The following is a 27618-nucleotide window of genomic DNA, read 5'->3' on the forward strand; positions in this document are numbered from 1 at the left end:
ACATAGGTTGCCTTCAGTGAACTCAGCAGGCAGGAAAGTAGCAGAAGAGGTGGCACCCTGCCCTTCCCTATAAAAGCAAACTGCCTCTCCTTGCTTCTGCGTCCTTCCTCAGTCTTAAACTGTGCCATCCTGACCTCACTTTAGTGTTACTTGGTCACATGTATGAAGCCAGTGCTCCTGGGACTGCCTTCCTCCAGGGATGGCATTCAACCAGAGCCTGCGGGGAAGGGCTTGGCCCTACTTTCCCTGCAAAAAGCAAACAACGGCTGTGTTCCGGGTGTGTGTTTTTACTTGTTGACTCAGGAGAGGGAGGAAGGAAGAGTAATGGGTCGGCCCAAGCAACCTGGGCTCAGCTCCAGGGCAACATAACAACAGCCCTGCCCTACGGGCGCGGAGGTATCATGCTCTCATGGGAGCAAGTAAGCAAGAGCAGAGTGCCTCAACCCAAAGCAAATTCTTACAGCTCCCTTTTCCTTGGTTGCTGCGTGACTTCAAGTCTTTTCTGATTTATGCCGACCCTAAGGGGTTTTCTTCAGAGGAGGCTTGCCATTGCCATCCTCTGAGTCTGAGAGAGTGTAACCTGCCCAGGTTTACATATCGGAGCCGGGATTTTAACCCTGGTCTCCGGAGTCATAGTTCAGTGCTCAAACCACAACACTGTGCCACCACATCTCAGCTTTCTTCACTAGCCAGCTTTCACAGCCATGCATAGAAATGGGAACTATGCCGACTTGTACCCTCCTGGTTTTAGGATTCAGTGATACCTCTTCGCCTTTCAGGATCTTGTCTAGTTCCCTTCCAAGTCCTAATGTTTTCTTAGTGTTCAGCTGCCTCTGAGCTTCCTTCCTTTCCCCATCAATAACCTTCCCAAATCTCTGATATTAGTACTGCATGGATCTCTTTGGGCCACCGGATGGTGCTGGCGAGCTCCCGAAAAGTGCGCTAAGAGGAGAACCAACTCAGATGGGAGCATCTTTCCACACCTGTTTTTGGCCTTACTGTTTCCACATCTTTTTTTAACTTGCCAGTAAATTGCCAAGGATGCCTTGAGAAGCCCTGGCAGCGCAATGCAAGGGGGAGGGACAGCGCAAGAGGGCAGCTGGACCATACGTTCCCCTTGTGATTATTGGCATCATTATAGGGTATGTTTTCCCGTCGATTAGACATCTGGAGGTCACTTAAAGATGTGGGAGTGCCGCCGCATCTGAGAAATCTGTACTTAGGACAAGAGGCTGCTGTCAGAACAGAAGACAGAGAAAGACAGTGGTTCCCAGTTGGTAAAAGGGTCAGGCAAGGATGCGTATGATCACTTTGTTTGTTTAACTTGTATGCAGAAAATACCATACGAAGAGCAGGACTGAGCACAGAAGACGGAGGAGCGAAGGCAGGAGGAAGGAGTAGCCACAACCAACAAGCAGAAAACCTCACCGATCTGGAACAACTGCTATGGAAGGCAGTGCAAAAGCAGGACTACTGCTGAACATAAAGAAAAGGTCCTAAAGAGTGAAGACGTGCAACTGAGCACGAAGGTTAGGATCATCCAAGCCATTGTATTCGCCATCGCCATGTACAGATGTGAGAGCTGGATGGCAAAGATAAAAAGAAAATGAACCCATCTGAGATATGGCGCTGGAGAAGAGTGCTGAGAATACGCAGCTAAAAAGACAAACATATAGGTCCTGGAACAGATCAAGCCCAAAATCTCCCTAGAAGCCAAGATGACCAAATTGGATGTATAATAAGAAGGCATGAGATTGTAAAATACAGTAATGCGAGGAAAGGTAGAGAGTAGTAGAAAGAGAGGAAGACGGCATGCTAGACGGATGGACTCTATTAAGGATTGTCCCTATTAAGCACATCATTCGCTTATGGCCAATATGGCTAACCCAGCTACCCTTGGATATGTTTGCTAAAACATTTTGTGATCTTCTCTTTTGTCCCTCTTCTTTCCAAGTTGTTTCTACCTTGAGTACCGAATTCCTGTTTAAAAAAGGCCATGCTTTTGAATGCATCGACATGGTGAACCGAGCTCGACCTGTAGCCTCTAAATAACTCCTTTGAGCATCCTCTCTCTGTGTTGCACATCTCTGCATAAGCGTGATTTGCACCTTGAGCTCTGGTTTTGTGGAGGGGCGCCCTTTGCTGTGTGAGTGCAGCATCAGGTGAGGGATGAGCTGTCAGAGAGGGAGGCCTTGTGAGTGCCCTGAGTCACGGTGGTGTTTCATCGCATCCCCGGTTCCCTCTCCTCCAACTCTTTCTTTGCTCCCTTGGAGACAGAGTTCTCCTTTGTTCCCCGGCTTATGACTCAAGATCCTTATAGTTGGCAAAACCAGGGACTGAATCTGGGACCATCTGCCTGGCAAACAAGCGCTGGGGCAAAAATGAGCTTCTAGTCCTCATGGGTGCACATTAAGATCAATTCATTGTATCCCTCCCTCTCCCATAGAATCATATTAGAGCTCTATACCCCATTCTGCCAGGCAGGAATGCACAGTTACAGCACCCCCAACCTCTGTTTAAAGACCTCCAGAGTTAAAGAGAGGACAGGTTTATTTCAGTTGTGTTGCTGGTGGGCATTTAGCATCAAAACGTGGCATCCGAGGCTGAAATAACCGGGGAAGAAGAGGGATAAGTATATATAATATATACCCCACTCACTTCCGTGCCAGCATTCTCTAAAGATGCCAGCCACAGATGTGGGCGAAACGTCAGGAACAAACTCTTCCAGAACATGGCCACAAAGCCTGAAAAAAACACAAAAACCTAGGTGGTATTATTATTATTATTATTATTATTATTATTATTATTATTATTATTATTTCAAAACTAAAAAGGCACACAGGGGCAATGGAACCAATGGGGCGCATCGACCCTGTAGGGATAATGCAGTTTGACGCCGCTTTAACTGCTGGCAGCTTTGACCAAGGGGTTAAGAGGGATTCTTTCTCCAAACTTGACCTTTCCAGTTAGAATCTTTCCAAGCCATACCTGGAGATGTTGGGATTTGAACCCAGCACGCTCTGTTTCCAAAATAGGGCCCCTCTCCACCACTGAGCTGGTTATTGCCATTGTGTAAAGGATGTTGACGTGTGTCTCCCTGTTGCCCCGTTCATCTGTATCTCAGTGAGCATTGCTAGGAGATGGAGCGACACGGATGAGGATCCTTCCATGGACACATACCCATTACGCAGTCTGTTGTTATTGTCGCTGCCACCGTCCTGTGAGCATCCCTCCGGAGAGCTGAGAAGGTCTGCAAGGCCCAGAAGGGGCACTTTTCAGCCTCATTCATCGCTGCTAATTCTGGCACGTTCCCTCCATCCCTCCTCCGTCGCCACTTTGCCACCTTGTGCCAGTGACTCACTGCCACTCATCCCTCGTGATTCACTCAGCGGGTGGGCTGAAAGACGAGGAGGGCTGGCAGTGCCACCGAGGTTGTGAGAGCGAACCCGGCACTGAGAGAGCGATGTGGTGGCCAGCTTTGAAGCTGAGAGAGAGTGACTTGTCCAAGAGCCACCCAAATGCCACTCAATCCATCTGCCCTCTTCCCCTTGCGGATTTGCGGTGTTACATACTTTGCTGCCATCCTGTATTTTACGCATTTTGAGTTGGTCCGATAAGGGCATCATATTTTTGTGGATTTGGGGTGTTATCCAATATGGCCAACCCAGGTACCCTTGGATATGAACTCCCAAAGGAGTAATGCGTGAGTGTACCAAAGGGTTGTGTGCGTGATCCAACGTTGGGACTTGAGAAAGGGATTGTTGTACGCTCAAGGCCTGGGAGAGACAGTTTGTTCTCCACCAATGCTGCGTTCAACCTGTGTTCAATGGTTGGGTGAGATTGCGTGAGATTTCTGCCTGGGTGGCGTCAGGGACGATGGAGACAAGAGTTGAAGGCACAGGGGGGGAACCCATCCTTTCCCTCCCTGGATGCCTCCGGGACGGACGGGCCGACAGCGCTCAGCAAGGGCAGCCTCTCCGTCTCAACGCTTGGCTGGCGTGTTGACATATTGGGGTTGACGGCTGCCGTGGCTCCTGTTTCCTTTGGCTAAATGTTGGGGGGGAAAAGAATAGATAAAAGGAAAAGGGGAAGGGGTGAGGGGTGGGAGAGGAAGAGAGGGACGGCAGGGCTTTATTTCTGCTTTCCTGGCTGCTTTGTTGGTTGCGGCCTCAGAGACCGAGGAAATGGAGATTATTTGTCTGTGGCATCCAATATCTCCAGCTCTGACCGGCAGCTGCTCTTCAGCCCCTGAGCCAGAGATCTTGGCCTTTCCCATTACTTCTTAGCTGCTGCGTTTAAATGAAATGGCTCAAGAATCAAAGCCCAGGCTTTCTTTTGTGCTGCGCTTAACTTGGGGCCAAGTTAAGTTTCTAGTCCTCGTCGTTCTGTACAGAATTTCAGTTCTTGTTTGACGGGACAAGATGACGTTCCTGCCTTGCGGTGGGAAGTTTCGTCCTGAATCCTTAGAGCCTACACACTCCCTTGTCACTTGCCCTATTTTGTGATGGGTCTCAAGCCCAAAGGACTGTCTCTCCCATCATCCATGACAGGATGCCTTTTCCAACAGGGATGCCCCTCTCCCTAATCCTTGTCTCACGTCTCCTGGACTATTGGGTCAATGGGCTTCAGCTTGCAACATGCCTTTGGTGCATTTTGGTAGGCCCCATAAAAGCATCACTGTTGGGGGGGGATTTGGGGTGTTATTGTACTCCCTCCTCCATCTCTTTCTCTCTCACACACACACATACACAAACACATGCGTGAGACCGTTTTGTGTGGCACGGAGGCGGGGATGAGTGGCGGATGACAGCGCCATCCCCCCCATGATGTTCGCCATTGGCGGTGGGCATCTCCTGCAACACTCCTCCTTCCCCGAGCCCCCTTTGGAAGAAAGTTGCCCCCCTTCCCTAAACACACAGACACACACAGACACACACACACACAGCTGGTGCGCCGCCGCTGTCCCTCAGCACCACCCTTCCTTCCTCTTTGCTTTCATCTCATCCTCCTCTCCCTCCCTTCTCCTCCATCTCTTGCTGCTCCCTGGCTTTTCTTTTCCTAATCCCTCTTCCAAATCTCCTCTCTTCCTTCCTTCTTCCCCAATCCCTCTTCCTACCCTCCTTTCCCCCGATTCCCCCTTCTCTTCCCCCAACAGAACCCCAATCCACAGCCTCTTTGTTTTGCCATGCCCGTCTGGTGGAGACGTTGCCGCCGCCGCCGCCGCCGTTGATCTGCTGGCAGAAGGATGGAGCCCCTGAGCCAACACGGTGGTGGCCTTCCTCGCCTCTCCTGGATCGACACCCTCTATAGCAGTAGGTGCTTTTGGGGAGGGCTGGGAGGGAGAAAAACCGGGGTCCGGTCCCCCCAACATCACCAGTACCCTGCTTGAGCATCGCCTTCTGACAGAGGTTGCGGTGACGGTGTGCCAGTCTTTTTTTTCTGGGCACGGTAGGGTTAGGTTGGCATCACCCGTTGGCATCTTCATTTTCTCCCCCTCCTTTGGTTCCCATCTTGGGGTGCAAACCCTCCTTCGCCCCAGTTTTCCTTCATCGTTTTTGGATGTTTCTCCCTTCTGTCTAGCTCTCCAGGGAAAACTCTTACAAGAAGCCCTGTCAGTTTTCAGTTGGAGAGTCGAGGATGGGTTACGTAAACCCAAATGTTGCCGAAACAGAAGATGGATAGAGATGTGGGGTTTCCATGATGGATTTATATTTTTGGGGGGGATCAGCCCTAGAGAGGGAAAAAGAGGAGACTGTGTATTCCCTCCCTGTTCCCCCAAACCTGGGTTAAACCATTGCAGTCTTGTTGTCGCTGTGTGTTCCTTCCTAAACCATGGCTTCAAATGTCTGTATATATTGTCGCTTGGGTTTCTTTAGCACCTTTTAGAATCTGGTTTGGGCTGTTCACCCATTCGCACATACGTGCACGCACCCCAAAAACACACCCCAGCCTGTCCTGAGGGACAGGTGTGACACCAGACGGAGGTGTAAAGCGAGCGTTGGGTACAGCCGACAGGTGTGTTAAGCTTACACAACCAAGCGGAGCATCTCTTCCGTCTGCAGCGCCGCACTCTCCTCTTTCCAGATCTGTCTATCCAACACTTTTCCTTCCCTTAGCTTTTTGGGGTTCTTGTTGAAACCCCCTTTCCTCCCCCCAGCTTTGCTTTCCAGCACCTTTTGGGGTGGATTTGCGATTTTCTGGGGCTTGGGCATACGGCAACATCATCCTGATTTGGACAGAGAAGGCAGGCTGGGATTTTAACGCTGTCTAGGGTTTATTTTATGAGGGCCTAAATACCCTCAAAGTGCCAGATCCCATCTGATCTTGGGAGCAAAGCAGGGTCAGCCCTGGTTAGTCCTTAGAAAGGAGATCACCAAAAATACCAGACTTGATATCAGAGGAAGGAACCACTGGGAACCTCTTAAGGAAACCCTACAAAATTCATAGGATCACCCTAAGACGACAGGTGGAAGGCGCATAACATAGGATCTATTGGAGGGGCTCTCCATCTTCGGAGGTCTTTAGACAGAGGTTGGGTGGGCATTTCTCAGGAGTGCTTTGGCCATCTATTCCTGCCTGGCAGAGGGTTGGACTAGATGTCCCTTGAGCTCCCTTCCAAGTGTACGGTTCTATGGTTCTAGTAGTCCTTTCTCAGGCTCCAAGGTTGTTGGTATGGAAGGGTTTTGGGTTAGAATCCCAAATCCTAGCAAGGGGCAAGTTGGTTTGGCCAGTGGTAGCCCACGTTTCCTTCCTCCTCCTTCACCTCCCTGGTCCTTCTACCCTTCTTTCCTTACTTAAAAGGAAAGAAACAGGTGGCTCCTAAAATTAAAATAAGGAGCAGGCGGCTACTAAAATAAGACTCGGTTCCTCGAAATAAGGGATGGGTGGCTACTAGATGGGGAGCCATTGCCAAATAAGGGAACTGTTCTTTGAAATCAGAAGCCAGGGGCTACTGATTTAGGAACAGGTGGCTACTAAATAAAGAACAGGGGAGCAAGTGGCAAGCTAGTCCTCTAACCCTAAACCATCTTTCTCCAGCTTCAAGGCCTGGGATAGCATAGCAGCGAGGAAGGGAAAAGACCAAAGGTATTCAACTGGTTCCCAATTTGCCTCCTGGCCTACTCCATAGGGTTGCCATAAGCATTACATTTGCAAAGCCTTTTGAATGCTCTATACTTGGGGAGGAAATTCAGCAACTGTTGGGTGCTTTTGGAGCAGGGACTCCATTAGTCTATATTTCTCTGTTTCGCTACCTTTTTCCCATGGTCTACTTGACTGGGTTGTTGTGAAAATCAGGAGAGGGACTGGAGCTTAATGGAAGGAAGGTGGCTTGGAAAATAAGGATGATGCTGTTGAGACGATGTTGATGATGATGATACTAAATGTCATGGTTTTGCGCTCCAGAGAGGCAGAATAATGGATGCGTGGATAGGATGACATGAATGGCAAATCGTGCGGCATAATGTTTGACATTAATGAACCGCCACGCTTTGTTTGAAGTCATGCCAAGGAAGCCGGTGTGCCATCTTTCATTGAAGGCATTTGCAGCAGATGGCTGCACAGCTGGGATGCCCCAATTTTTGCGCCCTTTCCAGGAACGATTGGTGCGGGTCAGACTACATGACCGTTCCCAAATCTGTTGTGATTGTCGTTGTCATCTCCAGGCAGGAAAACTGACTCCGTAAACTTCTCTGCTTGCTCTTTTGGATATTTTTGGAGATTACTTGTGTAATCTGCTGCAGTGGTTTTAGTGCCTGAGCCTCACTCTCACCCAGCAAATGCCCTCCAGGCATTTGGGACTACAACTCCCATCTGCACCCTCCTGTTGGTTATCCTGGTTGGAGATTTGCAGCCCAGAAAAAATCTCATGGGTGTCAGGATTTCTGACTGCAACTACTACAATCCACTGCCACTCGAAGCACCCACCCAAGACCCATGGCTTTGGACAGTGTGCTGGGAAAAGCCTATGGAACTCCAGGCCACTGTGCCAAAGACTTCATAGACCTCCATGTTTTAACCAATGCACCACACTGCCACTCGATGAAGTATCCACCCAAGGCTTTGTTGGAAAAAGCCTAGGGAACCCCAGGCCAATGGTCCATAGACTTTCCAACCCTTCCTGTTGCAAAGCAATGCACCACATCATGAAGAGCACAGGCAAGATTATAGCACCCATCTTCCACTCCTGTTGGACTAGAGATCTGGCAACCCACAGCAACTATTCCCTCCCTCCGGCAATATCCCTTGGAGGTTTCCTTCCCCATAACCTGGCTCAGTTGCCATAGATCTTGGCCCCGAACCCCTGGGAAAGTCTTCCTCGCAAGGGGCTTACGTGCGCATGATGCGCTCTCCCTCGCCAATGTTCCTGTCCTCCCTTGTTGAAACCGAAAATGGGATTTTTGTTTGGCTTGGGCCATCCATCAGGGGAGGCTTGGCTACCTTCCCAAGCTGGACGTTTGGAGAGAAAAAAGGGAGAGGAGGCAGGTTGGAGGAGCGTGCATTTGTGCGTGTGTGTGTGTATTTGTGTGGTTGTGCGGTGGAGGGACACCCGATGTTCCCAGCCGGTTTCCTTGGCCACGTTGAGCGCATCGTGTGTTGTGTAACTGCCTCTTGGGGGGGGGGGGGGGTGAAGCAACAACACAATTGGTATTCACTCAGCAGGCCACAGCGGGAAGGATGCAAAGCCAGGAGGCGCATGAGGGCAGGTTCCTTGCGAGCTCGGACTGAGGACGGAGCGGACGGCGGGCGTGTGGGGCGGCTGGCGAGGAAGGCAGCGTGTGGACGCAGGGGTGGTAGTATCATGGAGGTGTCTCATCCGCGGTGTCACCATACGTTTGGGTTGACTCAAAGGCAGTTGACAACCACAAACATAGAGCCATTGGGTTGGAAAGAGGACCCAGAGGCCATAAAGTCTAATGCAGGAGCACCAGCTAGAGTCCGTCCCCAGAAGTCTATGACTTCTTTTGACTTGAAAGTTATGTTTCTGTTAACGCAGGCTAGAATAGCATTTGCCTTCTTTGCTGCAGCATCAGCCGTGATCAAATTATGATTTGAATCCTGGTCTCCCAACAGCCAAACCACGACACCATGCTATTTCTCTATACTAGGTATAAATGCATAAGGATTATACACACTTTATTATTTCTCAGCCCTGAATTCCCAGTTTGGGAACGATTGCTCTGAATTCTCCATCCGCTTGGCTCCTTCTTGCAGGAACCCGAACCCAGGAGACACTCAGAGGGAAGTGAGGACGGATGACAAATATTCTTCCCAGGTTAAGCAATTGGCATTGCTGGGTGAGAGCGGTGCCAGGCGGAGGCTCTGCCAAGTGAGTTTGGGATGCCCCAAACCCTGAAAAAGTTTTGCCAATGCTGGCAATGGTGTTATATTTGGAGACAAGGATGCAGTGTCTGCATGCATTTCTTTTGGCAAGCGTACAAGAGTTTAGGCAAGTTGTACTTTTGCATGACAACTCCCACAATCCACTGACTGCTAGGCTATGGATTTGGGGGGTGTTTCTTCCAAAAAAGGAACTCTTTGACTTCTGTGCAACATCCTGACATCCCAAAAGCCTGGTTTGTAGGAATATATATTATATATATATATACACACACACACACATATATATATGTTTTAAAAGGCTTTGGTGTGCAAGCCGTGAGATTGAACCTCACCTTCCCTCTCTGCTGTTTTGAAGTCTCATTTTAAACCTGACTGCTTTCGAACCCGTTGCCTGCGCTGCATGTTAATGCGAAGAGGCGGACTTGTTTTGCCTGCCTTGGGTGGGTGCGAAATGTATTTCTGCCTGGATGCTGAGAACAAGCAGACAGAGCGGATAGATTTGGACATCACTTCTTCTTAGACAATAAGATTATCATTTGTCGTCATGTGCCTTCGAGGCATTTCCGACGCATGGCGACCCTGTCGTGGGGTTTTCTTGATGGGATTCGCACTGAGGAGGTTTGCCTTTGCAAACGCTCTGAGGCCGAGAGCGTGCGAAACTTGCCTGGGGTCATCCATGGCTTAGTAAGGGTTCGAACCCTGGTCTCCAGGGTCCAAGTCACAACTGGAGAGGGCTCCTGTGCCTCTCATGGTTGTGTGGAAGAGGGAATTTCAGTAACCAGGTAAGAAGCAACCCCTTCTTCTGCGCAACTGTGAAAGGCACAGGAGCTCTCTCCAGATTTGATTTTGGCAACCCTACTTTGCCATTGCCAGAGACGGGTGGATTGCAAAGCGGGTGCCACTTTGGTGACCCTGTGGATTGCAAAGCGGGTGCCACTTTGGTGACCCTGTGGATCGCAAAGCGGGTGCCACTTTGGTGACCCTGTGGCCTGATAACCCACCAAAGGCTAGCAAAATGGGTCACTGAACGCATTAATTCAGTTCATAGAATCACAGAGTTGGAAGGGACCCCAAGGGCCATCGAATCCAAACCCTTGCCATGCAGGAATACGCAATGAAAGCCTTCCTGGAAGATGAGCATCCAACTTCGGCTTTAAAATCTCCCAAGGCGGAGAGTCGACCAGCCCCTTCCACTACCATCAAGAAGGTCGTCCTAATATTTCGGTGGCATCTCTTTCCTTGTAACTTGAATCCATTGCAATTTTAGGCTGCATCAATAGAAGTATAGTATCTAGATCAAGAGAAGTAATAGTGCCACTGTATTCTGCTTTGGTCAGGCCCCACTTGGAATAATATTGTGTCCAGTTCTGGGCAAAACAACTCAAGAAGGAGGTTGAGAAACTGGAGCCATGTGTCCAAAGGAGGGAGACTAAAATGGCAAAGGGTCTGGAAACCATGTCCTATGAGGAGAGACTTAAGGAATTGCTAGGGATGTTTAGTCTGGAGAAGAGAAAGTTAAGGGGTGATATGATAGCCCTGTTTAAATACTTAAAGGGATGCCACATTGAAGAGTGAGAAAGCTTGTTTTCTGCTGCTCCAGAGACTAGGACCCAATGGAGCAATGGATGCAAACTGCAGGAGAAGAGATTCCAGCTCAGCATTAGGAGGAACTGGCTGAGAGTAAGGGCTGTTCGACAGTGGAACAAACTCCTTCCTCGGAGATTATAGTAGAGTCTCCTTCTTTGGAGGTCTTTAAGCAGAGGCTGGATGGCTATCTGTTGGGGATACTTTGACTGAGAGTTCCTGCATGGCAGAATGAAGTTGGACTGGATGGCCATTCTTGGGGGCTCTTCCAACTCTATGATTCTATGATTATCACAGTTAGTTGGTGGTGGGGAGGAAAGGAGAAAGGAGGCAGATCTGGAGCTGGAGAGCGTCATGCATGCCTTCCTCACTTCCACCCCCACAGCTGCAAAAACAGAGCCATAAAAAGAGGGAGGCAGTGGGAGTATTTATCCCACCCATCGATGAGTACTTGAGCATCTTCCCAGGGCTTCCAGCTGCAAAGGATGAGAGGGATGCAGGAGGAGGAGGAGGAGGAGGAGGTGGTTGCCGTGGCGACGGACCGGCCTCCAGCCACCTCACAACGGGAACCAAGTGTGGGATGCGTAGGGGGTTGTTTTGTGCATGTGTGTTTGTGTGTGTGTGTGTGTACCATGGGGTGATTTCGTGACCAAACTAGGGGTGGCGGTGTCATATTGGCATGAAAGGTAGCTCCTCTGGGGAGGAAAGGTGCCCTAAAGAGAGGCCATCTCTGCCCAAAGTTATGGAGGGAAGCACTAGGCCCCAGTTTGGGCACGCTTTGGATATGATGCGCATGGCACACGTTTAAAACAAATGCTATTTATTTACTACAGATTGAGTCCCTCTTATGCGGCATTCCGACATCGGAAATATTCCCAAACGTAACCAATCCTGCTCAATGTTGCTTAATTCTTTTTAACTTTGGTAAAACTAAGGTTTTAACTGAATCTTCCAGAAGCCGCCTTGGATCCCGTCAAAAGAGAAAAGCAGGGTATGGATCCGATCAATTTGCCAATAAGACGCTCTCGAAAGATGTCCATCCAGACTCTGTTTAAAGACCTCCGAAGGCAGACAGTTCGCCTTCCTCCGAGGCACATTTCTTCCACTCTTCCTAATGTCCTTCCTAATGTTTAGGTGGAATCACTCTCCTTGTTTTGCATTTGAACCCCTTGTTTCTGTCATTTGAATCCATGGCACAGTTGAGAAACCCTCATTGTTTTACTTTGGGGGAGATGATGTGGAACAATGCAAAACGCCTCGCCTTTATTTCCCTGAAACAGAGGCAAAAGGCGCACAGTTCGACACCAAATTTTGCATGTATGCATTTGCATGTGTGGTGTTTTATGCCTCCCTTTTCCCAGAGCATCCAAAACGACCAAAGGAAATTCGTCTGTGACGAAAGATGGCACCACTTGGTGACAAAGGTACCTTAGGAGGAAAAGATGAAATTGAGCGGAAGATGTGATGGGGTTTGTGTAACACGGTGTAAAGAAAGAGAACGTGGAGTAACTTTTTCTCCCTCACAATATCGTCATCTGCGGAAGCAGATGTGTTGGAGAACGGCCTTCAATGCACATAGAAAGCATGGCGTTTCAAGCAATAATGGCAACTCAACCTGTGTTCCTCACGTTTAAGTCACCCTTCCACTTTTTCATTATGCATGACGGCCATTATGCTCTGTTGCCCTGATTTGGAAAGCAGAGGTTGTCTTTTCTCTCGCTCTCGCTGCCAACTTTACAAATCTTGATGCGTGCCCTTCTCTGTGCCAGGATCTTGATCATTTTCTGGGTTGGAAAAGGTATCTTGCCCCGTCTGTCTGTCTCTGCCACCATCTCCTGGTTGTTGTTATGTGCATTCAAGTCGACTCCGACTTGGTTCAACCCTGCCATAGAGTTTTCTTGGACAGATTTCTCCAGAGCGGTTCAGCCTTTGCCATCCTCTGAGGCTGAGAGAGTGTGACTTGCCCAGGGCCTGAATAGAAAAGATGAGGATGGCAGGACAGAAGGTGCTTGGAGTTGACCGTTGCTATACATGGCTTCCCTTCTCCCCATTTTTGAGCTTTACAACCCTGCAAGGTAGGCCAAGTTGTGCATGTGTATATGAGAGAGAAAAGGGCTCAAGGCTACTTGGCTTCATTGCCAATCTGGGTCCCATATTCTAACCATTCTACCACACTGCCTATCATCCCCCAACTCCAATGGCACCTCTTCTGGAAAATCCTCCGAGGGAGATGCACACACGCAGGGCAGGGCCAGCTGGCGCATGCAATGATCGAGGGATTTCAAGGCAAGGCGGTGCTCAAGGATGCGTGCTTAATTGTACAAATGTGGGGAAGTGTGTCAGGCCAAGGCTTGGGGGGGCGTCATTGGAGGGGGGGTCGAGCGAGAGAGTGTGACCGAGGGGCACACGCTTGACTGGGCCCAGACTGGATGTCTCGGGAGCTGGGGGAGATAATGCGTTTGCAGCGGGTGTCGTGGGCGCATGGCACGTGCCTTCTGGTTCCCTGGTCATGCCGCCTCCGACAGGGTTGGTCTCTGGCTCGGCCTAGTCATGCGCTCTCTTTCCAGCCGTCTCTTCCTTCCAGTGGCCTCTGGTGCCTTCGAAAGGTACATCTACACTGTAGAAATAAGGCACTTTGACACCACTTTAAGTGCTGTGCCTCCATCCTCTGGGATCCTAGGACCAAGGTCCTTGTCTGAAGTGTGCTGGATCCTCGCCAAACTACAAAGCCCAGGATTGTGTAGAATGGAGCCATAGCAGTCAAAGCAGTGTCTAAACTGCATTATTTCTACACCCAAAGTCTCTCTCTCTGTGTGTCTGGATTTTAGTCCAAACTGCAAAGGAGCCATACAGTGTGCAGAACCATATCCCATGCACAATAGGTTCAATGCTTGGGATGGCTCCCTTCAAATTTCAGCCAAAGACCAGGAGCGGACTGCGGATCCTGTCTGATGTCGGATGCTATGCAGGGTCAGCTCTGGTTAGTCCTTGGATGGGAAACCACCAATGAATCCCAGGCTCTATTTCAGAGGGAGGAACTGGCAAAATGACTTCTGAGGATCCTTTGCCTAAGAAAACCTTAGAAAATTCATGGCTGTCGCCATAAATCGACCAGCAACTTGGAGGTGCATTGTTGCGCCTTCAAGACGTTTCTGACATATGGTGATCCTAAGGGGTTTTCTTGGCAAAATTTGTTCTGGGGAGGGTTTAGCTTTGCCTTCCTTCGAGGCTGAGAGTATGTGACTTGCCTAAGATCACCCAGAGGGTTTCCGCAGCCAGGCAGGGATTCGAACCCTGTTCTTTAGTGCCGTAGTCCAGCGCTCAAACAACTGCACCATGCTGGCTCTTTGAAGGCGCATACATCTATTTAATGATGGTTTGGGGGTCTGTGTATATTTGGGGATGGAGCAGGAGGTGTGTGTTGTGGGGAGTGATGCTATCCTCCGGCATTGACCACGTTTCTCCTTGATTCCTCTCCGCAGACTTCAACTACGGGACGGAGGATTATGACGCCGAGGGGAACGAGGAGCCCAAAGTGCCGCCCGGCGGTTCGGAGACCATGCCATACATCGACGAGTCGCCCACCATGTCCCCCCAGCTCAGCGCCCGAGGCCAGGAAGGCGGAAACGGCAAGGACGGGCCAGAGAGTGTCTCACCTACGGCTACCGACGGGATGGGCACCGGGGTAAGTCTCTGGGTCCTCCAATGAACTCAAAACCATCTATGCAACATCCTTGTGAGGTAGATTCGGTTGAGATTGAGAAGGAGGGATTGCTCCAAGGTTACTTGGTGAGCTTCATGGCTCAGGTAGGACTTGAATCCGGATCCCTTGAGCTCTGGCATGGTTGCCACTGTGACTTTTGTGCATGAAAATTACACACTTTACACCAAAGTCACAGCTTTTCTATCTAGAGACTAACTTCCTTGTGGAAGAGACGCTTCTGGAGTGTTTGCTCAAGAATTTTACATTATGCAAAAAGGAGAAAATAGCCCACATGACTATGTTTGCCATTTGTTCTTTTTTTGGGGTGGGGAGGAAGAGGAGGGCAATAAAGGCACATAGCGTGTCGTTGTGCGCATATTAAAAAGGTGACATGATGTTATGGGGTGGGTTGTGCCATCTGGCGGCCATAACCTAGTATCACATTGCTCCTTGAAAGGTTCCTGGGAATCCTCCCCTTCCAGATGTCCTCTGCTGCTCTGTTTCTCCCCAAATCTGATGTAAAACAGGCATCCTAGGTATGGCTGCTAAACCAAGTAAGCCTTGAGATGCTTAGAAAGGACAGTAATGGCCCCCTCCGCCTTCTCTTCCCCAAGCTGAACATGCGCAGCTCCTTCAACCTCTCATCATAGGTTTTGTTCTCCATGCCTTGTTGCCCTTCTCTGAACCTTGCTCAACTTGCCTTTTTCCTTTCTTGAAACAAGACATCCAGGATGGCTCCTTTTCATCCTGGAGGGAAGTGATCAGTGGGGTGTCCAGTGGGGCTCTGTCCTGGGCCCAGGGCTATTCAACATCTTTATCAATGACTTGGAGGACAGAATTGGGGGCACACTTGCCAAATTTGCAGATGACACCAAATTAGGAGGAGTAGCTAATACCCCAGAGGACAGGATCAAAACTCAAAATGACCTGAATAGACTAGAAAACTGGGCCACAGCTAACAAAATGGAATTCAACAGGGAGAAATGTAAGGGTAAAAATAAAATAAAATGCACTGATATAGGATTATGGGGGACACTTGGCTTAAAGAGACTTATGTTTGAAAGGGATCTGGGAGTCCAAGTAGACCACAAATTGAACATGAGTCAACAGTGCGATGCGGCGGCTAACAAGGCCAGTGCGATTCTAGGCTGCATCAATAGAAGTATAGTGTCTAGATCAAGGGAGGTAATAGTGCCACTCTATTCTGCTCTGGTCAGGCCTCACCTGGAATAATATTGTGCCCAGTTATGTGTCCAGGACATTGAGAAACTGGAGCCATGTGTCCAAAGGAGGGTGACCAAAATGGTGAAGGGTCTGGAAACCATAAAGCCCTATAAGGAATGCCTTGGGAGCTGGGGATGTTTAGCCTAGAGAAGAGAAGGTTAAGAGGGGATATGATGATAGCCCTGTTTAAATATTTGAAGGGATGCCATATTGAGGAGGGAGGAAGCTTGTTTTCTGCTGCTCCAGAGACTAGGACCCAATGGAGCAAGGGATGCAAACTGCAGGAGAAGAGATTCCAGCTCAATGCTATGAGAATGCAGGACTCCAGATAACGCCTAGCTAGTGCAGAATAGAGTAGGAGTATTAGTAATGTCCTTTTTTGGGACTGGAGAGATGGGATAGTGATACAGAAAGCATACAGCAAAATGACCCCTCTCCAAACCCCACTCTTCCTCCATCCTACAAAATCCCCCTACCTTTGACCCCATACCAAAAGGGATTTGTAAAGTCTTAAAACTCCCCAAAGCCTTCTTAGTTGCTCTTTGGACTTTCCAAGCCACCTGCATTGTGCGTTTTTAACTCTTTGGCCTCCTCTCCTTCCTCTGCGGAAACTGTGGGTTGTTTTGGATCCCTTTTGGATGACACAGACTACATTCTCCGTCTCTCATTTTGGGTCAACCTCAAGGCTCTAGTCTTTAGGGTCTTCATTTTAACAATAGGTCTTTGCCGCTTTGCGCTGATCGCATCCCTTCTTGTATCTTTCTCCTGCCCCTCTTTCAATTTTTGGAGAGCTGCATTAACATGTTACGTTAAGTTGATTTGTTTTGAGGATGTTAACTCAAAAGTGGCTTCCTCCCAGCAGTTTCCAAAAAGACAGTTGTGCCGATTGTGTTTTTGCAATTGTATATAGTGTTGTTGTTGTTGTTTCCCCCCCCAATGATTTGTGTCAGGATCATGATACAGTTGGAAAGAGAAGTTTAACTCCATGCTGAGATTGAGACCAAAAATTGCAATTCCCCGGAACAATAATATAAAAACACAGATCATACTTTTCAAATATTGGAAAACAACAACAACAACAACCACAATCCCTTTCCGTTGCATAGATTTTAAACCAAAGGCCGGCCTGGATAAGAAGGTCTTAGCCTGCCGGCGAAAGGAAAGGATTGTTGTAATGTTTTAGCGAGATGAACTTTGCAAAATGCTTCAGAGGATGCAAGAAAAAGGTTATGTAAATGCTAACGCTCTTCTTTTCTCCTTCTGCCGGCCTCCGCTTTCTTCCTCTCCAAATCTTTTTCTAACCACTCCGGGCGTGTCCACACTGCAGAAATAAAGCGGTTTGACACCACTTTAACTGCCATGACGCTACCCTACAAAACATAAACCTAGCTTGACGTTGAAGCGGATCTCTCAGCGGAGGGTGGTTTTTCCAGCTACCGTCCAAGCGGATTTCTGGACTTGCCAACCTAGTCTTCTCTTGCGTGGCAGAGAGAGAGGAAAGAATGAGCATCCTGTGCAAACCGTGTGGTTTTGTGGCTTTCTTCATTCAATTCTTTCTGCATCTATATAGCTATATACACCCATTCTCTCCCCTTTACTTATTTGTCTTGCTTTCTTTGGAGAACGTACGCACGCGCGGCCTTCTGCGTTTGCAGGCATCTTCCTCCGACCCTCCTGAGAAGGGATCTGCGTTGCTCAAAAGCTTGCCTGTATTGCCAGGTTTCCGTTCCTTGCCGCCTGGGAAATTGGAGATGCCGATCCCGCTTGCGCCGTATTTAAAAGAAGGCTTAAAATTCAACTGTGCCAGCATGCAGGTTGCAGGCTGCTGTTCTCCTTTGCCTTTACATCATGCAGAGTTCTGCAATGCCCAAGATCTCAGCTCTTGCTGTAACCACTCAACCGTACCACCCTGATTGGTCTCACCTGTTTTGCCAAAGCGGTGTGGCTTCCAGGTGAGTTCTCTTCCAGGTGACGCCTCTCACACTCTCTCTTTCTTCCCAGGTCGGATTTGGGCCCCTCCTTTTTCTTCCCCTTTTCTATGGGACTTGGGTGAACTCCGGCTTCCTTCTCTTCCTCTCTGCTCTTGTCTTTCTATTCTCTTTTTTTCTTTCCCCTCCTGTGTCTGCCATCCGCTTCCTCCTTCTCCACCTCCTCCTCTTTCTTCTTCTTCTTCTTCAACAGCCCACACTTCCTCAAAGGAGCAAGAGTGGTAACCCTCTCTCTCTCCGAAAAGCCCTCCTCTTCCATCCATCCCTCCCTCTTTCTCTTCCTTTCTCTTCTCTCCTGGCACCAGCCGCCTTTGCCAACCACACCTCTGCAGCCTGGCATTTCCTGCCCCGAAGTGTGCAAGGCAGCTCTGAAGCAGCAGTGGCATATACAGCTTTGAAAACAAACCCTCAAATACATCTGCCACCCGAAGCCGGGCACCAGGAAGGGGTTAAGCTAAGCCAGCCTGGTCTTGGCAGGGCTTCCTTCCTCCTCTCTTTCTCACTGGAGTTTGGCTTCTCAAACTGGCACGGCTTGAGGGAACCTGAACTGAGCTGCACCTCCTTTGACCCCCAACTTGGGGGCCCTGGGAGCAAGGGTTTGGTTGTCTTCACCCCTGGGCATGGCTGCTTTGCTCCGGCGGAGGAGGAGGAGGCGTCAGTGCCAAGCGTCGGAGGTGGCAGTGCCGGGCCTGGCTGCCACCTTGCCCTAGAAGAGGGTGCCTTCTTGGTTGCCCAAAGTGAGTGGGTGCAGCTCAGGGGCCATGCAGGAGGAAGAAGAAGTCATCGGCTACTTGGACAAAATCCTAGAAGACGAAGAGGAGGAGGAAGGCGGCGAGGAAGAGCGGCTGGGCACCCTCACCCCCCATGGATTGGGGCCTTGCAAGGTGGGAAGAAGGAGGCCTTGAAGGCCAGAGTCGAGGGTTTGGGGGGAGATGCGCCTCTTGACCCTTTTCTTCTTCTTTAGTGGTGTTTTGTTGGTCTGCTTGGCATTGCTGGCGCTGCCGGAACCAGAGTTGCTTCCTTTTGCCCAGAGGGGCCGAACCTCTGTTCGTGGGTCTCGATATTTCATTATCTGTTTCCTTTCTGTGGCTTCGATGTGGCTCTTCTCCACTAAGACAGATCTCAGTTTCAAAAAGAGGCACGACTTGGAACAGGCCACCTTCTCTGGCAAGGCCTTATTGATTCCTAGGCTCTTGGGTAGAACCCAGATCTTCAAGGGGTCCAAACCTCCAGTCAGTAACTGAGAAAGTAGTAATAATAATAATAATAATAATAATAATAATAATAATAATAATGCTTTGCACTAAAATTAACTCCCTTTGGCTCAGTTAGTGTGCCAGAATAACAGTGGGGCTAAGAACAGTGTGCAATTTCTGAGCAAACTCATCTCAATCCAGTTTTATTATTTATGGTCATAATCATTTGTGGTTGTTGTGTGCCTTCAAGTCCTTTGTGGCTTATGGCGGCCCTATCATGGGGTTTCCTGGGGCTGAGAGAGTGTGACTTGCCCAAGCTCACCCAGTGGGTTTCCATGGCCGAGCGGAGAATCGAATCTTGATCTGCGCAGTCGTAGTCTGATGCTGAAACCGCTACACCAGGCGTCCCCAAACTGTGCCCTTGAAGAGATTTTGGACTTCAGCTCCCAGAAGCCTCAGCCATGTTGGCCAGTAGTCTGGGATTCTGGGAGCTGGAGTCCAAAATCCCTTAAAGGGCACAGTTTGGGGACCACTGCAATACATCATGCTTGCTTGCTCCAATGATGATGATGATGATGGGTTTGGGTCTTGCAGCTACTTCCAGACATAGGTCATGGATGCAGGTACAAAAGGCAAGCTTTTTCTGGTGGAGAAACCAAGTACCTTTCCTGTCCTATTGGCAGGCATCCCTAGTGGCACCGATATTTCAGTGGGCAATGAATGGCCCAGTACCCTCCTTGAGCCGATTTGTATGGATTGGGGCTTCTGTTGTTGATTTACGTGTTGCATTTGCCCCAGGAGAGGTGTGTGTGTGTGTGTGTGTGTGTGTGTGTATGTATGTATGTATGTATGTATGTATGTATTTGTGTGAAGGGAGACAAGAGACACAGTGGGCCCTTGTTATGCGCTGGGGTTTGGTTCCAGGACCCCTGTGGATAACAAAATCCGTGGATGCTCAAGTCCCATTAAATACAATGGTGTAGCAAAATGGTGTCCCTTAAAATGGCAAAATCAAGGTTTGCTATTTGAATTTCATACTTTTTGGGGAATATTTTCAAGCCATGGATACTTGAATCCATAGATTAAAAAAACCCATGGATAAGGAGGGCCGACTGTAGTTCTTCTCTAGGAGGGCTTAACAAGGGGCTAGACTCAGTCTAAACTACCTAGACCTTGCCTGTCCTCAAAGGTTTTCCCCTCTACCCATAACTTGTGGTTCCTTGCTGAAGTGGAGAGCGAACATCACTCTGCACATGGGCCGAAACGATTGAGAAGTAAAATCACTTTGCACATGGGCAGAAAACATTGGGAAGTAAAGCCACTCTGCGCGAGGGCAGAGGCACCCCCATCTCTTGGAACTGGGGCTAGATAACCTCAGGGCCCTTGCCTTCCCCTTCCACCTCTGCTCTTACTCCAAATCGCGCCATTTTTGGCGCACCTGTTGTAAAAACAGCTGCCCGGTGCCGCACCTTTGGGAAAAAAGAAAACCCATAGCTTACCATCTCTGGAGTTTAATGTTGAAGGAGGTGGAGGTTAAGGGTGCGATAAGGCTCTTTGTTTGGGTAGGGAAGGACCGAGGCGGCAAGATTGCGGTGCGCAGTTGCCTCTCTCCTTCCAGCCTTTGACTATGGCAAACTTGCCTGGTTCAAGTTTCCGAAATCTTAGCCCTTCCTTCCAAATTCTTAGGATCCTACCATTTTCGGAACCTAAATTTGAGCCCCATATTCAGTCTCTACTTTGAATTGTATTATTTTCTTCCCCAGTTTTTGCCAGCATAAGGTTTGAGTGTGGGACCCTGGGAGGGAGACCTGCGTTCAAATCCTGGCTCAGCCATAGAAACCCTTTAGGCAAGTCACACTCTCTCAGCCTCAGGGGAAGGCAAGGACAAACCTCCTCTGAACGAACCTTGCCAAGAAATAGGTTCACCTTAGGTTTGCCATAAGTCGGAACTGACTTCAAGATACACAACAAGCATGGTGTAGACTTGAGGTTTGAGCATTGGACGAGGGCACTGGAAGACAAGGGTTTGAATCTCGGTTTGGGCATGGAAACCTCCTTGGTGGCCATGGGTAAGTCGCACTCTCTGAACCTCTGAGCATGACAATGGCAAAGGCAAACCCCCTTTTGCTAACAAACCCTGCAACAGGTTTGCTTTCAGATTGCCGTCGGAGGCACATAACAACGAAAAACAGCGAGGAAAGCTGCATTGTGGATCCTTTTCGGGCGGCTGTCGGATGCTTACGTGGGTTGCTGGTCGTGTCAACAGCTGTGCCAGGCCTGTGGGCCAAATGCAGCCAGGGCTGTGGGCATGTTTTGGGCGTGTGTTTGGAAACAGTTGTCGGTTTGCGTCGGGCCCTGTTTGGGGAACGAGATGGGAAGGTTTCGACGGGACGCGAACGGGAGACAAGTCCCAGCAGCTCCCAAATTTAGGCGCAGAGCATGTGGGAGGGACGAAAAATACACATGGCTTTCTTTTTGGGAAGTCCCAGCATCCCCAACCAGCTGGACACTTGTTCTCCTCCAAAGTAAACTCTTCCAAGTTTGGTGGAAATTTAAGACCGAATTACAGCCAGTCAAGGAGCGGAGAAAGGGAAAGACCTCAGATCCCTGCCCTAAGATGCTTATAATCTAAATTTAGACAAGCGTCCAAGAGGAAAGGGAGGAGCGGAATGGGAACAGGCTGTTTTAATGCCTCCTTTGGCTTCGTGGTTTGTTGGGCGGAGGGTGCCCAGAAGGCCAGAAATGCTATATGCATCCCAAGTTTACGTCTCAAGCGTCTTCCCTTGGAAAAGGGGGAAAGGCAAAGAACGCTTAAAAGAGAAACACACTGAAAATGCCCAAAAAGAGTTTCATCTGGTTATAGGATTGCTGTTCCTTTTGCACTTAATTCGGGAGATGTGACTTTGTGGCATTCTGGCTTTTAAAGAAAGTAATTAAGCAGTAACTGTTTTAATTCCTTGCGAACAAGGAATTAGTTAGCATAAACTAAAGTAACTTGAGCAAGCTTCCTTATATTCTTTCTTCTACGTTTTTGCAGAGCGAACACGATGCCGGGAAAGGCGTGGATATGCGGAGAGTGGTCCTCAAGGATTTCTTGGCCAACGAAGAGATGTACATAAACCAGCTGGAAGCACTGTTGCTGGTGAGTTGGGACAAGGGAAGAAGAAGCCATTTTGAGAGGTGACAAAAGGGTGACCCTACAACTGGAGGTGGTCCATCTCTGGGTTTGTGGTCCACCTCCAGGCGGGAGTCAAGGGTACAAACTCTCCAGTTTTGGGGAGCCCAGTTCAAGAGGGAAGAGCGAGGTGCAAATCTAGGAGAGTACCACCTTCTCCCTCCTGAAGCTGGCACTTGCAGGTAGACCACCTTTGAAGAGGGAGGCTCCATTTTGGAAGCTATCCCAACCAGGAGGTTTGGAGCCAGCCTTGTGTCACCACGACAGCACCGTCTTTTAGGAATTACACTCAGGATTCTGGTGCTTCCTCAGCTAACCATGACTTTAAAAAAGCAGTCTTCGAAACCGCTCTGAGTTAGCGGCCATCGCCGCCGTATCCTGTGGCTGCGGATTCCGATCATGCGTCCCGACGGCTGTAACGTCTTCTGCAGAGTCCTTCTCTCGTGGCCTCATTTGGTTTTGTATTTATAGCTTCTGCTTCCTTTATTTTGCCTGAGTCGGAGCTGGACTGCTTTTGCGCAATGGCTGTGTGGGTGGAGGATGGGTGTGCGCTGTTGGCGCTCCTTCCATGTTTTGGAGCAGGCGGTGAAACCTCTGAAACGTGAACGTCGTGACACATCCCCATTGCTACGACTCCCAAGGAGGGATCCCAAAACACCAGCAGCAATGGTGCGCTCTGTTAGAAAACCTATTGTAGTCATTTCCATCTCCATCCAGGAATGGATGTTAGTGACCGTCTCAGGACCAAACCACCATAACAGGCTTTGCATCGAAGCAAAGAAAGCGCACAATGAAATATTGGTGGTGGGATGATATATCTCACAAACACACAGAGACACACACACACAGCTAGCTAAGGGATAATATCAATATTCCTGCTAGACCAATGCTGGGAACTCTGGATCCAGTACATGGCTGATCCTGTTGGGATCTATAGCTCCAAGCCAAATGCACCAGAGTTGGGAATGATGTGGTTCCCCAAAGGTTGTTGGACTGGAACTCCCAGCGGCCCTAAGCTTAGCCAATGCGAAAGAAAGCTGGGAGTTGCAGTCCTACAACATCAGGACTGTTTCCATCCCTGCTATTCAGTCACCTGGAAGTAAAGAACCACAGGGGCTTGGGAATTCTGGGGGTTGTAGCCCCAAAAGCAACTTCTCTAACGAAGATCTTGGTCTTATAGAGAGGGTGCATCTTACCGGATTTGTGAGAGGTGCTCAGAGTTGTGTGTGTATGTCTATAAAACTGGGATACTGCAATAACGCTGGTGGAGAAGAGAGAATGAGGTATGGGCAATGCAGTCCTTAGACCAGGGGTCGGCAATCTACGGCCCGCAGGCCGGATCCGGCCCAGCGAGGTCTTGGGACCGGCCCCAGCCTGGTCCTGCTGCCGATTGCCGCCCCAGCTGCAGCTTCCGCGCTGCTCTGGGCACCATTTTGAGTTCGGACCCCCAGTTGTCTGAGGGACAGCAACTCGGCCCCCGGCTCAAAAAGGTTGCCTACCCCTGCCTTAGACCCTTGGCTTCCTTCTTTAAAATGTGAACCACGTTCCTAGCTCTCATGGTGGCAAAGTGTCCAGTCTCAAAGGTCAAGGGCCAGTTTGGACCTGATGTTCCAGTCAAGCAAGGAAGACCTAGAAAGCAGGACCAAGGCCAAAATGTCACAACCTCCCAGAGGTGGCCTTAGACTGATGCAGGCAAAGTCCAAAGCCCAAATGCAAGGCAGGAGAAAATAAGCCAAGGCAATTCGACAACAAAAACAAAACACAGAGCAAGGTGGGGCAAGTGTTGAGGGCAAAGAGCCACGGATTGCAAAGTCTGAAGTTCAGGAGCGCTATTGCTGTTAGCAGTCTTGCCGCCCAAGGACTGCGGGTGCGTCTACACTGGAGAAATAATGCAGTTTGACCCACTTTAAGGGCTGTAGCTGCATCCTATGAAAGGTCTCTAGCCTTCTCTGCCAAAGAGGGCTGGTGCCTCACCGAACTACAAATCCCGGGATTCTCTAGGATGGATGGAGTTGTGGCAGTTAAAAGTGGTGCCAAACGAACCAAATTAGGCATTAAAAGGGCACAGTGTACAGTTATCCCTGATGAAGTATGAGTCTTACATCACATTTTTTATTACATTACATTTCATTTCTTTAGGGGTTAAGTTAAGTTTGTTTTGTTGCCGTCGTTTGGCTTAGATATACTTGTGTAAAGTAAGTTTCTGGTGGTGTTTAGGTTTAATAAAAATGGTTCTTCCCCTTGCGTCTTCCGCAGCCGATGAAGCCCCTGAAGGCGACGGCAACCACCTCCCAGCCTGTCCTCACCCTCCAGCAGATCGAGACCATCTTCTACAAAATCCAGGACATCTACGAGATCCACAAGGAGTTCTACGACAGCCTCTGGCCCCAAGTCCAGGACTGGGATAGCAGCGTTGTCCTGGGCCACCTTTTCCAAAAGCTGGTGGGTACCATTTGGCTCCGTTCCGACCGGAGATGGTTCGGTTGCGGTCCTTCCAGTTGCTTCTGATCGATGAGGATCCTAACACAAACTTAGCAAGGAGTTGTTCAGAGGGAGGGTTGCTTTGCTTTCCTCAGTTGGGTTTGCCCCAAGTCACCCTTTGCGTGGTTTTCTTGGATGCCCACAAAAGGGGGAGAACTATCATTATCATTAGCATTCTTCTTCTCCATATTCAGAATGATAAGACACAGCTTACCTCTGAGTGGAAGGATGGGAGAAGATTATTGATCGCAGCCTTTGTTGGCTTCCCATTGAATGTTGTTGTGGTTGTTGTGTGCCTTCAAGTTGTTCCTGGCTTATGGCACCCCTAAGGTGAACCTATCATGGGGTTTTCTTTCCTCCCCGCAATAGGCCAGCCAGTTGGGGGTGTACAAGGCCTTTGTGGACAACTACAAAATTGCGTTGGAGACGGCCGAGAAGTGCAGCCAGAGCAACAACCAGTTCCAGAAAATCTCAGAGGTGAGAAGCCATTAGCAGTATCATTATAATGTTGTTTCTTATGACCCACGGAGGAAAAAGGGAAAGGAAAAGCGACATGCATGGAAATAACCTTGCGTATCATCTACAGCAACCCTGCAAGGTGGGTCAGGAGGAACGTGGGGATGTATACATTAGGTCTCTGCCCCATGGATGTTCCGGAATGGGACTGCTGTCCCCTTCGATTTCCAACCCTGTTGTGAAAGGCTAAGTAGCCGGTGACCTTTACTATTGTTGCACAACAGATTTGAGCCCTGTTGTGTTGGTGTGTGTGTGTGTGTCTCTGGGTATTTTGATCCTATTCCCCACTGCGAGGGGAGAGTCTGTGTAGAGATCTCAAACTTCCATCTACGTTTCTCTCTCTCCAGACTTTGGGGAACGTTCTGCTCTGTTTCCTTACCCATCTGTTGGCTTAATTGCTTTTATTTTGCTCCGGGGGGCATTCGAAGAAGCTGGGACCTTTTTTGCATGGACCAGAGCAAACAGAAGGGCTTACGGAGGGGAGAATTTGGAGAGCAAAAATCACGGAGGGTAGCAACTAGAACCTCCATGTTCAAGAGCAGTCTCCCACCTATTGCTGGGATGCAGAGAGCATGTGAGGAAAGGCGATGGGCATTTGGGTCTGATGCTGAAAGGGAATTTTTAGGGCTCTTCAGATCCTGCTGTCTGTTGCATCCCACTCTTTGCACCCAAAAGCTGCTCCGAGGATGCTGTGTATCTATGCGCACCTAAAAGGCTGCACTGTGTGTGTATGTGCCCCCTACCTCTCTACTCAGCATATATTATAGCTGCAATGTAAGTGGCACACGAGAGCCTCACATACACAACCAGAAACCCCCACCTTCTATCTCTGCCATGATCAACTCCCTCGGACCCTAAGAAGACCCTATCATGGGGTTTTCTGGGCAAGTTTCTTCCGAGGGGGTTTGCCCTTGCCATCCTCTGAGGCTGAGAGAGTGTGGTTTACCCTCCCATTATGGTCTTGGCTTGCGCTGAGTTTGTTAAATCCTTGCAAATTAAGGAAAGAGGTGAAGAGACAGGGAGGGGAAACATTTAGAATTTGGAAGCAGAAATTTTGCCTCTGAGCATATGAAGATGGCCGTTTCCTTGCCCTTCTCTCTCAAAAACGTCCTCATTGTTCCCTTTCGACAGGAGTTGAAAGTGAAGGGGCCAAAGGATTCGAAAGAAAGCCACACCTCGGTCACCATGGAAGGTAGGGATCCTTTTTCTTTTTGGTCTCTGGTGTGTGCTTTTCATGTGGAAGTGTGATCAAGTGTGCAAAATCATGTGTGCGAAATCCTTTGTATGCCTTCCCCCTGGCTTCTCCCATTCCTCTGGTGACCCATGCCCATGAATTATGGATAATTACCTGCCCATATTGGGGGAAGAAAAACCCCGAAGCCTTTGTGTCCGTAGGGGGAGAGAGCGAGGAAGGGGAGGGGGATGCATCTCTTTATAATGCTGGCTGCGTCCGACAGCCCCCTCGCATCCCCTCCTCTCCCTCCGCCTTCTCCTTCCCCTCCACCGGCTGGCTTTGTCGTCCTGGGTACCGAACACCGATGGAGCCGGGCGCGATGGCCACACCGAGGAAAGCGCACCATGGAGATCCTGCTCATCATCCGCTTTTGCTGTAACTGCACCTACGGTGGGCGTGACGCCGGTTCTCCTTGCCCGGTTTCTTTTAGGGCTGGTGGTAGGATCGGAGACGCTTGGGGGATGTGGGGACTTCTTGCTGACACCTGGGGGGGGTCACTTCTGAGGGTCTTCATTTTGGATGCTTTGAGAGGACCCCCTTCCCATGGGGGAGAACCAAAGCTTTGTCTCTGCAGGTTTGGCTTAAGTGAGGTGTGGTGGTTTCTTAGACGGACTAGCGGCTCTTTCTTTCTTTCTTTGTTCCAGAATTGCAACTTGGTAATGCCTTTGTTCCTCCTAAGCAAAATTCAGATACCACTGAGGTTAGACCTAAAAGCGAAGGAGGCAGTTGAGGAGTATCTGGGGGTTACTGCTGGGGCTGCGGGAGAAGGTTTAGGGGTCCCAGTGTCCCCCAGTTATTTCCTTCTGCCTTCCACTGGGGACGTGTCAGCTTCGCATCCCGGTTAGCGCATGGTTTTGTGGACTCTTTCCCATGTATATTTCTAAAGATGCAAGCTCTTTTGGGTTCTAAAGCTCAGTAGGGAAATGTGGCACGCTTTGTCTCCGTTCCGCCCCGATCCTCCGCCCCGAAACCTCATCTGGTTTACTCAGAAAGGTGTCCCTTGGACATGGTGGTGGCAATGCTCATCTCTCCACACCCGTCCATTGTCACCTCCTGGTGGTTTGGCTTTGTGGGACATCCTCTGGCCATGTAGCCATGACAACAAGAGGCTGTCTCCGCGGCCGCTGGACCACCTTCCTATCTGTCTTTATGTGCCAGAGTCTTGTTCCCCACTT

At 49.5% G+C, this 27618-nt stretch overlaps 1 protein-coding gene across 4 annotated transcripts in view; it reads left to right on the plus strand.

Annotated features, from left to right (window-relative positions):
- Nucleotides 1-27618, plus strand: part of ABR (ABR activator of RhoGEF and GTPase) — a 56031-nt gene that overhangs the window by 4904 nt on the left and 23509 nt on the right. The window contains exons 1-6 of one of the 4 annotated variants that reach the window (XM_042442413.1): nt 5220-5312; nt 14409-14611; nt 22075-22179; nt 24469-24654; nt 25063-25170; nt 26341-26401. In XM_042442413.1, coding sequence (XP_042298347.1) covers nt 5246-5312; nt 14409-14611; nt 22075-22179; nt 24469-24654; nt 25063-25170; nt 26341-26401 — 730 coding nt within the window. In that variant the 5' untranslated portion in view covers nt 5220-5245. Of the gene's footprint in view, nt 1-5219; nt 5313-14408; nt 14612-18334; nt 18726-22074; nt 22180-24468; nt 24655-25062; nt 25171-26340; nt 26402-26700; nt 26834-27618 lie in introns of those variants that run through there. The other 3 variants (XM_042442412.1, XM_042442414.1, XM_042442415.1) reach the window with 3 other exon arrangements.

This window comes from Sceloporus undulatus, chromosome 11 (genome assembly GCF_019175285.1).
Source record: "Sceloporus undulatus isolate JIND9_A2432 ecotype Alabama chromosome 11, SceUnd_v1.1, whole genome shotgun sequence".
NCBI classification, from domain to species: Eukaryota; Metazoa; Chordata; class Lepidosauria; order Squamata; family Phrynosomatidae; genus Sceloporus; species Sceloporus undulatus.